The sequence below is a fragment of the Myotis nattereri genome, assembly GCF_964212035.1.
Source record: "Myotis nattereri genome assembly, chromosome: 4".
NCBI classification, from domain to species: domain Eukaryota; kingdom Metazoa; phylum Chordata; class Mammalia; order Chiroptera; family Vespertilionidae; genus Myotis; species Myotis nattereri.
This window is the reverse complement of record NC_138079.1, coordinates 1,710,217-1,725,815: the sequence shown is the minus strand read 5'-3', so window position 1 is coordinate 1,725,815 and position 15,599 is coordinate 1,710,217. Positions and strand designations below refer to the sequence as shown.

General features: G+C 40.6%; 1 protein-coding gene across 1 annotated transcript in view; it reads left to right on the top strand.

The window, feature by feature from the left end:
* NDUFS4 (NADH:ubiquinone oxidoreductase subunit S4) overlaps positions 1 to 15,599 on the top strand; it is a 62,592-nt gene that overhangs the window by 33,430 nt on the left and 13,563 nt on the right. Inside the window, exon 3 of the mRNA XM_081088999.1 lies at positions 13,754 to 13,926. Coding sequence (XP_080945125.1) covers positions 13,754 to 13,926 — 173 coding nt within the window. The remainder of the gene's footprint in view (positions 1 to 13,753; positions 13,927 to 15,599) is intronic.

Here is a 15,599-nt window from a genome sequence, read left to right as displayed (position 1 = left end):
AGGGGGCAGATGCTCAGTGCAGGAATTGCCCCTTGGTGGTCAGTGCACTCCCACAAGGGAAGCAACCGCTCAGCCAGAAGCCAGGCTCATGCCTGGCGAGTGCAGCGGCGGTGGTGGGAGCCTCTCTCACCTCTGCCGCAGCACTAAGGAGCAGCAAGCCAAGTGGTAAAGAGCAGCTATCAGGTGTGTGGTAAGGAGCAAGAGGTCTTGGACTGCAAGAGGGATGTTCGACTACGAGAGGGCACAGGCTGGGTTGAGGGATCCCCTCCCCCCAAGTGCTCGAATTTCGTGCACTGGGCCTCTAGTTTTTATAATAATGTTCTATTAATAAATAATTGGTTTATTATCATTTTAAACTAAGTATATATTTAAGTTTTTCTCCATTTAAATTTCTTATGGCAAATATCTGCAGATATATTTATATAAACAAAACCTCTTTGGGTCCAATAATTTTTATTTCATATATTTTTAAATTAAATGTATTGGGGTGACATTGGTTAATAAGATTATATAGGTTTCATGTGTACAATTCTATGTTCATCATCTGTATATTGCATTGTATGCCTACCACCTGGTAATTTTTAAGAGGGTAAAGGAGTTCTGAGACCAAAATGTTTGAGAATCATTCTCCCAAGTCTTCTTTTTCAGTTTAAACATCCCCAGGGCTTTGATTGACATCACATGGATCCTAGTTAATTCATCATCGTCATTATCTTGCAGTTGAACTGAATCCCTTTTACACTGTTGTTGCCAGGATTTCTTGTGATACTGCAGATGTGTGGCAGGGCCTGCTGGGGATTATGACCTCCATCCCTGCTCATCCAGCAGTCCGAGGAGGGCGGCTTAAAGCTTGTGTTCTGCTTCTTCCTTAGGTGGAGCTCATGGGGAGCTAAAACCCAGACCTTTTTTATCTGTACTGTGACCAAGCCATGTTTCATTTCTTCCGTCTTACAGATATGCTGTTTATTATTTTAACTGTTATTCTCAGATAGTTCAGAGGCCATGCTACCAAATAAAAAGTTTACTTTTTTTATTATTATTACATTTAACAGGCAAAATTTAATATGTAGAACATAAGAAATTAAGGGAATTTTTATAGTATTTCATAGATGTCAGTACCCTTATAAGTACAAAGAAAAAGATGTTTTATTTTGAGTATTAATTGTGTATTGATAACAGGTACCTTTTCCTTTTTAGGCATAAAATGTAATGGGGAGCAGTCTGCCTCGCATTTCCAGTGGAAAGAATCGATTCTTTCATTTGATTTTTGCATTTCTTTTTTCAAATTTATTTGAGAGAAAAAGAAACATCAAGAGAGAGAGGAAGAGGGAGAAACAGAAACATCGATTTGTCGTTCCACTTATTAATGCATTCACTGGTTGTGCCTTGACCTGGGATCAAATCCGAAACCTTGGTGTATCCAGACCATGCTCTGACCACTTGGCTACCTGGCCAGGCCTTGTCATTTTCGAACTATATACAATGTTGGCAAATAGAGAACAAATCTTCAGAGAATAAAATCGTAGTATTTCCTAATTTCCTAGATTGCTATTAATGAATCTTATCGCACAGCACATGGTACATTTCTAATCAGTCAGTTTTAAGAATGTCTTCTCTGTTGTGTATAAACTAATATCCTTTTCATTTACTGTCAGAATTAATAAAAATTTAAATATCAAAAGAGTAAATAGATGACAGCATCTTAAAACAATCTTGTTAATTGACGTAGAAGCACAGTGTTTAAAGAGCCTTTTTGTGTTTGCACCATTATTTCCAAACCCGCGATACTTCCTGCAAACACTAAGAAAAGCTCACCGCTGACTGCTTGCTTGGCCCTTGGTTTTTGTTGCAGGGTTGCGGTGCTGTGGAGGTTGGGTGAAGAATGCCTTTGCCTTTGTGCTTTATTAAGAGAGAAACTTTTTCCCTTTACCCCCACCCCACCCCCACCCCGGTTTCCTTTCAGCACATTTGATGAGAGCATGTTGTCTTTTTATATTCACGTGGACTCTACAAAATAGAGACGTTAACTGTTCATTGTTCTTTAAAGATTTTGAGTAAGCACTCCCCATAAAACAGCTACAGCATGAGTGAGACCTACAGGGGTATGTTTTTGAAATGCTTTGTCATCATTTTTATTTCCTGTTTTTAAAATGCTAATTTCTGTTTGTCACAATCGCCTGATAGTAAGTACCTACTGCCATAGTTAAAATGTAAATACAAAAGGTAGAAAACCCCTCAAAATGTAAGAATTGTTTTAATGTAGTAGTAAAAATAAGGTGAAATAAGCCTTAATAGTTGGGACATTAGTATGTTACTTTTGTAAAATTAGTTGGCTGCCATCTACCCTTCATTATTTATTTATTTATTTATTTATTTATTCAATAAACATATACTGAGCACCCTCTGTGCCAGGCATTATGCTTCAGTGTTTATGTTGACACTTTCAATGGTTTATTTTCAGTTAGATGCCTAGTCATTTTGTTTAAAAACTATTAAGCAGCAGTTGTTTTAAATTAATGATAGTTATACATACATCCTTATCATAAATGAGTATCAAAAAGGAAACTCTATGTAGCAGTCTGTAAATCTCAAATAGGTAGAGTGGGAAAGACTGGCTCTCATTTCTAAGTTTTTTTGAGAAATTATAGTAAGCACTTTAATATAAATCCTATCAGGATTTAAAATAATCTGTATGTTGAAATTAGGTGTGCATGTAAAATAAAGAGTCAGGGTTTCGAATGCTGCCAATTTGTTGTTTTACTGCTTGGCAGTTTCCTCCCAGCAGCAGCACAGCAGTTAAAGCTTGGTCACTTGTTGATACTTGCAGTAAGTACTTGCTGTTCGATTAAGCAGTGGTGTTAGCGCACACACATAGCCGACTGTGCGAGAATATTGCTGTTTTAGAATGTCTGCAAGCAGCAACAAGTTATTTAATATAATTTTTTGTCACTTTAGTTGGTTTTACATTTTTTCATTGCTTGAACTTGCTCTAAGAAATTTGTAGAAATGAGTGATGATATTTTTGCAAGCCTTCTAAAATAAAACAATTATATTTGCTACACAAGTATTAGTTTTATGTTGTTTTTACTTCCTAACACACTAAAAGTTTATAGATGAAAACTTTTTATAAGTCTGCAAACCCGAATTAAAGATTGGTCATTAGGAGGTGGCCTGCACAAAAGAGAAAGCTAAGTGAGAGGTTTGCGTTTGCTCTGGTGCTTGCTTCTTGAAGGGCCAGTTTTCTTGGAGAGATTACGTTCTTTTGGTGGGTGGCGGCGCTATCTCTGCTAGATTATTGGGAGGCGTGTCTGTGATTGGGTTATACAGCCTCCTCGCATCTCAAGTGTCTGTTGTGTCTGGACTTTCCTCACGCAGCATTCTTGTGCAAAAATTTCAAGGCTTTAGTCTGGAGCACTGGGTCAAAGGATATGTCTCTTTGAAGGGTAGACAGGAGTTTTTATGTTTTATTCACTAAGTAGTATTTCATTTTACATCAAAGAATAGCAGCCTCTTTGAGAGCCTTTCAGGGTGGCAGTTGAGCATGTGGGCTTTTTTTTTTTTCAAGACTTTCACTAAATATGGAATGTTTCTTCGTGTTTCTCAGTCTACAGATGCTTATTTATATTCTTGTATTTAGATGGGACTATTAAAAAGAAAAAGCATTGATTGTAGAAGTTAGTTTGAGGTAGAGTTTTATTTTTAAAAAACTTACAATGTACTTGTCTCTTTTGGTTTTTACACTACCTACAAGCTACTGAGAAAAAAAAATTGTTAGATAGCCTTTAAGATTGTAGCAATACTATTGCTTAAACTTCTAAGGAAGAAGTAATGACTAATAATTTTGGAAGTGTAAATTTTATAGTGAAATGGCCTTTTATTGGCTTTTTTTTCAAGTGTAAAAGGAGGAGATACTTTTGAAACATAACAAAACGCAAGTAATGAAAAATGTTAAGACTTAGTATAGCTAGAAGTAAATGTTGTTTATGTGCCTTTGAGATAAGTTAATAAGTATTATGAACCAACAAAATAATTCTACAATATATGATTGCTTATGTTTAGAAGATTAAATTGTATTTAATATTCCTATCACATGACATATATACCTGAGCATATGAACCAATATTAATATAGCTTATTTTTATATTTATGCGTAAACATGCTTTTAAAATTACTGAAAATGTATTTAACTAGAATTGGTTGATCATTTAAAATAGAAATATTTATACTCATTAATAACATATTATTAGTATTGAAATAACTTCAGATAACTTGCATTTGACATTGAGTAAAACAAGTCAGATCATTTATTATATACAGTTGTTTAAAATAAAATGTATTGATAAGTACAGAACTTTGTGTTCCAAAATACAGTCCCATTAAAATAAGTTATTTTCACATGTTATCTCGCTGTAAAAAAACTTGTACTTATTAAATAGTTATAGAGGAAATGAATGGTAATGTTAGGTTTTATACGCAGACAGGGACCATTGAGACTTAACGTAGAGAATGGTCTTTCTATATTAAAGTTGTTTAAGGAACAAAGATCTTTCCTCCGAAGGGCTCAGGCATCTCCATTCTCTGCGGTTCTTCAGCAATTAAAGCCAGTTTGCTTTCCTCTCTGTTCCACGCAGACAACTTGAACAGGACTGGAGGATCGGACTGACAGTGTTTTATCTTTCAGACACTTTAAGTTCTGTGTACCAATTAGCAAAGTACAGTAAAGGTTTGGACTTAACAGCCACAGCATCTCTCCTGCCTAGAAGTAAGTGTCTGGCTGGTGCGGTGTCGCAGCCCGTTGTGTCCCTTGTGAGGACAGTCACTGGGTCACCCCCGCCCAGCGCTCCTACCTGCTGTGGGTGTATTGTGCAGGGCACTCCAAACTCCACACAATAGCCTTCCAAGTGTTTGAAATGCTCGTGTGTGATTATCGCGGAGCTTTGGCTCTCAGAGTAGAATTGATAATATTTAATCATTTGAATGTTATGTTTTTTATCCTTTTAGTGATTCTACAATTTGTATGTGAAGATACATTCTTTTTCTTTAATTAGTTCCAACTACAAAGCTGTCTATTCTATCCTTGGAAATTGGTTGTGTAATTTTATTCATTTAACTGGATATAATTATAAATGAGTCATCAGAGTTTATATCCGAGTATGTGATCCCTGATGTTTTCTTAGACTGTATTTGAATGTAGGTTGGTGGGTTTTTTAATTTTTTGTTTGGTTGGTTGGCTTTCTTTTGTAGGTTGGTTTTTGTGTTGTTGTTTCTTTCTAGGTAGTAGAAAGAGAGTATTTTGCTTTTAATTGGCCGGCTTGTCAGATAACTTCAAAAGTCAAGAATTCATCCAAATCCCAGCTTGAACTTGTTAAAGCCTCATGTCCATCAATCACCTGACAGCGACGTGGTCATGAAGGCGGGGAGAGGGAGCGAAGGAACAGGAGGCCGTCCCGGACAAGTGCTCTTCTCCTCCTGTCGCGCGTGTCTGGGAAGAGGGGCCGAGCGCGGGAGGAGGAGGCCCAGCTCGGAAGTGGAGGCTGGAGACGCCCATCCCGCCTCTGTGCCAGGCGCTCGCTGCTGTGGCTCAGTCTGTCTGACTCCCCCTTCACAACGCCGCCTGCAAGCTTGCAGATCCCGTCCGTGTCCTGCCAAGGGGACGTGTAGGAAAGGGGTGCTACTGGACGCGGCGTGCTATGGCTCCCCAAACTGCCTCGGTCAGGCACACTGTTCAGAAAGAGGAGTAGGCTTTTGGTTCAGTTCTGTTTCATGGTTAATACTTTACTTCTTGCCGTTTTGAGTATATTACATATCAGTTACTGAAGGTTTGTTATTTTAATGCCTCTAATGAAATAGGCATTAAAAATGGCCGTGGCTTTCTCTGAGCAGCGTATAGACACCGGTATACCAACATGTTGGGCTGAGGCGCTCATTTAAATTTAAGACCTGAGGGCGGGCCAGTGTACTGACTTTGTATTACGATGACTACTGAGTTTATATCATTATAACTAACATCTCACAATTTAAAAGATTTTTAAACCTAATTGAGTAGTTTGAGATTTAACATCTGAAAAAGTAAAATAAGGTTCCAGGTTTAGTAGGATTTTAATGTATTAAATATTCCAATAGGGCTGGTTGCTTGGAGGTTGTCTCTGTCTTTGGGACTCCCTTCCTCTGCCTGGAGTGGCAGGTGCCAGTGGAGGAGAAAGGCAGTGCGGAGTGCAGGCTGGCTGAGGGGAGGAGGCTGTGGCCAAGGAGAACGGGGAGCAGCGAGAGGCCAAGTGAGGTCAGAGAGGGACGCAGGCGATTTTGGGTGTTCGTGAAATAATTCTTACAGTTTTCTATAAGGGATTACATTTTAACAACTACTTTTTTTCTAAAAGAAATATATTGTTGAAAGTATTACAGATGCCCCCTTTCTCCCCCATTGGCCCCTCCACCCTGCACGTCTCCCCTCCCCCAGGCAGAAGGATCCCATGTTTTGTTGTTGCATTTTAGATTTTACGGACGGTACGAGATAGCAGGTCAGTGGTTTTCCTGTTAAACTTCTGACTTTGAGGTTGCTTTTTGATAAAGGCATACTGGGAGCTGGAATCTTGAATTCATCTACTTGCTCTAATCCCCCAGTCTCCATGGCCCGGCACCACCCACATGGGAAAGTCAGTGGAGATGGCTGAGCTGCTGTCCGCAAGGTGGTGCTGACACAGGCACACACATGTTTAAGCTTCTGGCCTGTTTCAGTGGGTGTCCTGGCTGGGGGCTGGCTGGGGTGATGGTTTTACCTTGACTGGACTCTGTTTGCTCTCCCTGCCTCTCCTTTCTCCCCTGGTCTCTCTGGTGCTTGGAGCTTGTCTCTCTGTCTTTGGGACTCCCTTCCCCCTTTGCGGACAGTGTAGCTGACTGTCATCACCTTTCCTTTTCTGGCTGTCTGTATTGTTCCCCACCCCTTCAGTCCTCCCTTCCAGCGACTGTCTCCTCCTTTTCCTCCCCCCGCTGCCCGTCTGCCTGGGTTGGGCGCTCTGGCCGATTTTTTGACTGTTATTGTTCTTTTCTTCTTGGTACTCCTCTATGTCTCTTCTACTCCCCTGCTTGTTCTTCCTCCCCTTCTCGCCTTTCTTCATACTTTTGTAGCATTTTCCTCTTCTTCTTTCGTTCCTTCTTTCTTCCTCTCCTCTCAAAATGATGAGAGAGCTACATCAGACCTACGGAGGAGAGACAGAGCTGGCCCTACCCTCCAATTGCTTTTTTCTCTTAGGTCTTATCTCCCCGCCCCTCCTCTGGGGAATATATAGGACTTTTGAAGACATTTACTAACTGGAAAGAGAAATGCTATGATTTAAACATTATATTATAATTATCTTTAATTGAATCTGAATTAATTGAAAAGAATACTGTACTAACTCACATTTGCTATTCAGATGCTGAGTTCTAGGGGATCTTGGAGCTAAATATTGGCCCTGATTGCAATGGTCTTACATTAGGTGTGTCCTTTTGTGTATATTTGCGCATGTACAGTTGGCATTTAACAGTTTCTGTTGTGTAACTTGCCTTTTCTAACAGCAATTTACTAAGTCATTTAAGATATTACTCTACGTAGATTCTGATAGTCTTGTGAATGTATGCTAAATGACTGTCATTCCAATGAGAATTGTTTTAGTCACTTATAACCTATTTTTTAGAAACACCAATCAGAAAGGATATATGCACCCTTATGTTCATAGCAGCACAATTCACCATAGCTAAGATCTGGAAACAGCCTAAGTGCCCATCAGTAGATGAATGGGTTAGAAAACTGTGTTACATCCACACGATGGAATACTACGCTGCGGTAAAAAAGAAGGAACTCTTACCATTTGCAACGGCATGGATGGAGCTGGAGAGCATTATGCTAAGTGAAATAAGCCAGTCAATGAAGGAAAAATACCACATGATCTCACTCATTCATGGATAATAAAGACCATTATAAACTTATGAACAAAAATAGATACAGAGGCAGAGCTGCCTCAAACAGACTGTCAAACTGCAGTGGGAAGGCTGGGAAGGATAGGGGCCAGAAGGGGGGGAGGGTAAGAGATCAACCGAAGGACTTGTATGCACGCATATAAGCATAACCAATGGGCATAAGACCCTGGGGGGTAGGGGAGGCCAGGGGATTGTCAAGGGCGGGGGGAAAAAGGAGACATATGTAATACCCTTTGTAATACTTTAAGCAATAAAACTAAAAAAAAAAAAAAAGAAAGAAAAAATATATATATATTTATTGTTTTCAGAGAGGAAAGGAGAGGGAGGGAGAGGTAGAAACATCGATGATGAGAGAGAATCATTGATCAGCTGCCTCCTTGCACACCCCCTACTGGGGATCGAGCCCGCAACCTGGGCTTGTGTCCTGACCGGGAATTGAACTGTGACCTCCTGGTTCATAGGTCGAAGCTCAACCATTGACCCTTTTCAGTACCGCACAGGCAAGTGGTGGAGCTTGGGTTCCTCCAGGTTTGTCTGAATCAGACATAATTCCTTGCTCCTAGCCAATATTGTATTTCATAGTATGATTATGTAACGACCCCCTCCCCTCCTCCAGGTGCACAGGTGAGAAATCTCTTGAATTCAGGGGTAGTCTTTATTCCCTCCGCAGCCCTGGCCTGGATAACTTGGCATAGCAGGATCTTTCCATTTGAATTGAAGTGAATAAAGGTAAATGATACCTGTCCCGTCACTGTTATGCGTGTCATAGGCTTTTCAGAATATGGTTATAACTTAATCAAACACATTTATTTAACATAATATTGTACTCAGTGCTTTGACATACACAAGAAATGGAATAGTCAGCCCTGACTTAGAAAGAAAAACTACGTTGTTCTCTCTTTTAAACTTGAAGCAGCTTACTGACTCTGATTGCATAACCCTTTGTTGTATTTTAATGACTTACTCATTTTTCAAGGAAGATTTTCTGCATCTGACACCCACTTTTTGCTCACTCTTTCCTTTTTAAAAGTTCAGTAGTGATTTTTAAGAGACTAGAGGTCATGTCTGTACTGTTGAGCATTGTGTCCAGCGTCTAATACATATAGGTTCTGAAATATATGTTGAATTAAAGAGACACGTTCTTTTTATTGTGCAATATAAGCACTTTACATACAGTACTTAGTCCTTGTTATACTTCATTTAATTGACTTTATAGATGCTGAATTAGGAGATGTTTTCATCTGCAACGTTGTGAGTTGGGATTCTGACCAGTTTTGACGCGGCCCTTTGGTTTAGCCTTTGCTGCACCCGTCCCTGCAGAAGGGCCACCTGGGTACTGACAGGAGTTTGGGATGGAGACACAGCTCTAATTTCTTAATTTCCTACTCGTTGTATGATTAGCAGTGTCATTTGTGTGATCGTTTTCTATCTTAACAACATTCCATTTAAAACTTTACTTTGGGTTCCATGGTAGCTTACAGTATGCAAGACGTCATGGGGTCACATTGCCACTCTTGTTTCCTTCCTGTTGGGACTCCCACACAGCGTGTTTGTTGCTCTGGCAGACAAAGCTGGTTCTCCTGCACCTCTCTTTTCAGTCTGATTGTATCTGAGTCACTGTGGCCACTCATTCTCTGCAATGTTTAAAGTTCCACTGTGGTGAGTAAATTCACACAGCATGCTGTCAGCTTTTTGTATTTTTCAAACTGTAAAATTTATTTTATAAAATGCCCTTTATTGTTTATGAGACCCTTTAATGAGTTTCTTGGGTTAGGTATCTGTAGGGTACTTAAAGATTTTGTTACAGATCTAAGATGGTTTCTCTTTTAACTTCTTTCATGGTTGAAGTAGAATATAAACACAGTCACCAAATTTAGATCAGTTCAGCTCTAAAATAAATTTAAACACGTAATTGGTAGCCAGTAGCCTCCAACAGAGCATGTTTCTGTAAGCAATATTTGTAGTGTCCCAGTATGTGCTCTATTAAAACGTTTTCAGCATTGATCTATAATAACAAGCAATTTAGTCGCACTTATTACCAAAAAAGCCTGGTAAAAATTTTGGTTCTTTTGAGTATACTGAGAGACCTATCGAAAATTTACCCATTGGCAAAACCCTTTTTCATTTATTTCTCTTTATGACAAGTGTAAACTATTAAGGTTAAGTGGGTGGGGCAACCGGAAGTAATTACGAAGGCCAGTGGCATTTTTGTGGTTTAATAAAGGCAGAAGCTAATTATTCAGTTTTTATTTAAGTGAAATGGTGCCAGAAAGGAGGTTCCTGCCGAGCAGCTGCACTCCCTCAGTGTTACCCTAATTTACCAAAGGCACGACTGTCACAAATAAACCTTTACCCTTGATATGTAGCCACAGAGGACGGAGGCTTTTGTTTGGGGTGCACGCAGAAGAGCTCCTTTATGCAGGTCCACGCCAGATGATGGACAGTGATGAAAATTTGATTCTTTGAAGTCATAATAGTCATTGAAATGTGTGAAATTCTGGTATTGAAAAGAGAGGGGCCAGCAAGACTCTCAATCCTGGGTGGTTGCAGGAGGCTTGCTGGGAGGTTTGTCGGCATTTTGACACCAACTTCCCATTGCTTGTTCCCTGCTTCCTTTGTTTAAAAAAAAAAAAAAGAATTCACACAAGATAAATGGGAACAGTTGATAACCGAATCATACAGTTTTTATGTGGAAAACTAATATTTTATAACGAAAGTTGGTATTTGAAAGAATCAAGTTCATTTACATATGCTGGCATCTACTTTCTTAGTGATTTTAGCATTTCTCTTTCCCTGAAGCACACTTGTGGCGTGGAAGGCCAGGCTTTGCTCAGCGTCAGAAACTGTGGAAGATGCACTGAGGGGGTAGGACTTTGGGACTGGGAGATGCATCTTTTCAGCAGCAAATTCTGTTTGAATGCCCTTTAATCTCTGAATCATGATTTGTCACTATTTAAAAAATGGCACATTTACATGAGATTGTGTTTCTGAAACTTTATTTAGATAGTAACATTCTTTAGTAGGAATATAGGTTTCATATTTGACCCAACCGCTTAAAAATTTTAAGTTTTAAAATTTAGTGTGTGTGTATATTATCTATAAAGTAACTTGATTTATTAGAATTTACAGATAATTATTAACTGGTGAGTTTTGAGGTTCCTAAAGAGTCAACTTGAAGGCTTCTCATACCCTATCTGACGGAAGGTTTTGTAATCCTAGAAAACGTATGGATTATTTATGGTTTTCTGTTTTACCAATAAAATGAGAACGCTGTGAAAGGCAATATTGACATCTTCAGAGCACCTCTCTCTTTTCTAAGTAGCCTTTAAAAAATGACAGATGATCTAGTGCAACACAGAAGTAGAAATCTACACAGGAGAAAAGAATATCATTAGTTCAGCAGAGTTTAAGGCATTTACAGATTGTATTTATTTGTTTATTGCAAAGGTTGAGTCACAGGTAGGCCATTGAGAACTTGAGGTAAAGCAAAGCATTGATGACACAAGTAACGAGTTCAACACAGTGCCCCCCGGTTCTTTTCAAGGATTGCATTGTTTTAATAGAATCTTGGAGTGGGAGTTTTCCCATTGAAATGTCCTTAAAGGACAGGTTCTTCTGTCACTGGCTGAGCCGTGTGGCTGAAATGGTAACAATAGTGTCGTGATGCATTTTACAAGTGTGAGAAATCAGTTTGTCTAGACTGAGAGTGCCTGCAGGGACTAGGAGGTTAGGGCTCAGGGCCTCTGTGTCAGCTCCGTGCACAGCCCTCCATGCAGGCCTGTGTGTCCGACACTGCGCTTCAGAATTCAGAAACCCATTTGTTTCTGCTTTCAATTGGGTGAAGATAGCGATAAATAATTGCCATAATTTTTGGAAGCTGGTAGTCAGGAGTTCAAAATATAAAAAGCTTAGCAACATTTGGTAGTTTCTTACTTTAAAGGGGTTTTCCATCCTAAAAAACTTTGCACTTTAGTAGCTAGTACAAATCAAGAAATACTGTTTCCATTTTAAAAAGCTTTATTGTTTTTTTAATTACTTTGTAAGTTCCTATATAAACTCACTGAAGTTTATGAAGAAAAAGCCTGTTTCTGTGATCCCACCTTCCTGAGGTGTCTAGTGCACAGAGTAAGTGTATCGTGTTTCCTTTCCTGGAGATCTTCTTTAGAGAACAGCCAATGAATCGTTCCAGTTCGTACGAATTCAGCTCATACTCGAGAGGTTGCTGTGTAATTTGGAAAAGATTCCTCACCCCATAATTTTGTAACATTGTTTCTTAAGACCCAGTTTAAGGTTAAACTGTAACTTTGGAGACAGAACATCTATCTATACTAATAAAAGGGTAATAGGCTAATTAGACTGGATAGATTCTTCCAGATGTCCATCGTGACAAAGCCGGGGACATGGCCAGCCTGAAAACTGCCCACAGCCCCTCGCCCAGGCCGGCCCCACCCCCCAGCAGGGACCCCCACCTGATGGGAATGTGGATGGCCTACAAAGCGCCCGAGGCTCCTTGCCCAGGCCGGCCCTGCCCCCAGCCGGGACCCCCACCCCAATCCAGGGCCCCCTTCAGGGCAGGCCAGCCGGCCCCCACCTGTGCACCAGGCCTCTATCCTATATAATAAAAGGGGATTATGCAAATTGGCCCTAACAGCAGAACAACTGCTGGACCAGTCACTATGAGGCGCACTGACCACCTCTTGGTCCGTTTCCCCAGCCGGCAGGCTCCGATCGCCTGATGGCCACCCGTGGTGGAGGCGGGGCTGGCGAGCGGGCGGGAACAGCTGACCTCTCAGTCCCTTTCCCTGGCCGTCAGGCACTGATCACCCGATGGCAAACGGAACCAGGGTGGGTGCGGCGGGGGGCAGGGCCTGATTGCAGGCCAGGCCTAGGGACCGTACCCGTGCATGAATTTCATGCGCCAGGCCTCTAATATTAATATAAAGATACAAAATGTTGAATAATAAGTGAATATGACAGATTACAAAACTATACTGAATTCAAAGCAGAAATAAGTATTGAGGACTCTCCAGAAGCTGAGTCCTTTGCAAGCTCTCGAGTTGAGGAACATGTTTCAGAAAGCCATTACATGTAATTATACTGGAAATTCCTTTTCTTTGATGTGAACTTGACAATTAACATCATCAGTTAAACCCTGGTCGGTGTGGCTCAGTTGAGTGTCATCCCATGCACCAGAGGTTGCTGGTTTGATGCCAGGTTAGGGCACATGCCCAGGGTTGAGGCTCCATCCCTGGTGATGGGTGTGTACAAGGCAGGGTCTGATGTTTCTCTCTCAAATTGATGTTTCTTCCTCTTTTCCCCTCTCCCTTCCTCTCTAAAAATCAATAAAAATGTATTTTAAAAACACAATTAAAACATACTCATATCTTTAAAAGTATGTACCAATTGCACTCATTTTGTGTTAATTTTATCCTCTGTAAAAATATTTTTTTAAGAATGTAAGCAAGTATTACAAGTGCATATTTGTGTAAATATTTATGTGGATCATTTTTATAGTTCCTCCAAACAAATTTTGACGACGTAACCACACTTCATTACTGGAGCAGGTAGAAAGGTACTGTGTTAAACAGAGGATTGGTTGAGAGCTAAAATAACTTTAAAGAATTGTGTTTTTAGTCTGTGGGTAGAAAGACTAGTTGAATCAGAGATACACTTACTGTTTCCCAATACATATTGCAGCACTAAGTATTTATACTAGTCCTTTGGTCCATAGCATTGATTAGAGCGGTCCTACAAGTAAGCACTAGCTATCAGAAACGTGTTTGCGTGTTTTCTGTAGGACATCACTACCTTAACGGGCGTCCCCGAGGAGCACATCAAAACCCGGAAAGTCAGGATCTTCGTTCCTGCGCGCAACAACATGCAGTCTGGGGTGAACAACACCAAGAAGTGGAAGATGGAGTTCGACACCAGGGAGCGCTGGGAGAACCCTTTGATGGGCTGGGCATCCACGTGAGTGCTGTGGTTTCACTTGAATAACTTCTCAGTTCTTTTTCTATGTAGATTTTCCTTTTAAACATACTGATTTTAACACTCCTTCATGTATACTTCTTTTTGTGCAGTTTTGTGTAGATACCACTGTGTTCTATGATGTAGACATATCTATCTATATAAAAGCCTAAGTGACCATTATGACCAGTACGACCGGTCAACCGGTTGCTATGATGTGCACTGACCACCAGGGGGCAGACACTCAACACAGGAGCTGCCCCCTGGTGATCAGTGCACTCCCACAGGAGGAGCGCTGCTCAGCCAGAAGCCAGGCGTTCACGGCTGGCAAGCGCAGCTGCAGCGGCGGGAGCCTCTCCCGACTCAACCCTGTGGCAGCAGGCAGTGGCGGCAGGCACAGCAGGCTGAATGACTGCGAGCAGTGCGGCACCTGGCCCAGCTTGGGCTCCGCCCTGGCAGCCTACGGGGATCAGGCCTAAATTGGCAGTCAGACATCTCCCAAGGGGTCCTAGATTACAAGAAGGTGCAGACCAGGCTGAGGAACTCCTGCCCCTCCACTCCCCCCCCTCCCCTGTGCACGAATCCATGCACTGGGCCTCTAGTTTATATATAATATACCTGTTTAATATTCATATAACTAACCATAGACCAGTGATGGCGAACCTATGACACGCGTATCAGCCGTGACACGCGAACTCATTTTTTTGGTTGATTTTTTATTTGTTAAATGGCATTTAAATATATAAAATAAATATCAAAAATATAAGTCTTTGTTTTACTATGGTTGCAAATATCAAAAAATTTCTACATGTGACAGGGCACCAGAGTTAAGTTAGGGTTTTTCAAAATGCTGACACGCTGAGCTCAAAAGGTTTGCCATCACTGCCATAGACAGTTGTTTTCAAAGTACTCTTTATTAGATAAAAAAACGGCTGACATTGTGAGCGCTGTTAGCACACCCCCCAAGCTGTGTGCATTAGTTTAAGATGCACTGGGTATGTAGTGTTAATAATTAGTAACACTTCACTTATTTGAAATTAAAACTTCTTAATAAGGTATGTTTTTGTTTGTAAGGGGAGAAGACTAGATAAGATTAGGTACTGGCTATTCTGAAGGAAACTGGTAAGTTTCTGAGATTTGTGACTAATAAATGCACGGTGCACTGGGAAAAGTGGTCATAAATCCTGTGGCCCCAGTGAAATCAGTGACCTAAATCTCCATTGTGGAATGTGGCCCAAACGCTAACCAGCAGGACTGCCTTGAGTTGAATAAAAGCTGCTGCTAGAGAAGCAGCCAGATAAGCGAGAAGACTCCGCTCTCCCTGGGCCTCCTAGAATGTCATGTGTGCCCAGGCGGGAGCTGAAGATCGTTATCACCTTCAGTTGTCTCACTTGGAAAAGTGTAACATTCGACTTTTCTTTCCTGTCGATGTAACTGGGAGAATGTTTGTTAAAAACATCTCATGTGTGGAAATTTAAATAGAATTACATTTTGCTTGGCAAAATGAAGTATAGGCACGATTTTAGGTATTTTGTATCTTTAGATTGTATATTTCATGGAAGTGTTGTAAATCACATGTTTGTAGAGACTAAAGAAATTTATAAGGAACAACTTTTTCCATACCCAGTGGTTGAAATGCTATGATGATCTTTTGTTAAGTCACATGAGATTTTAAT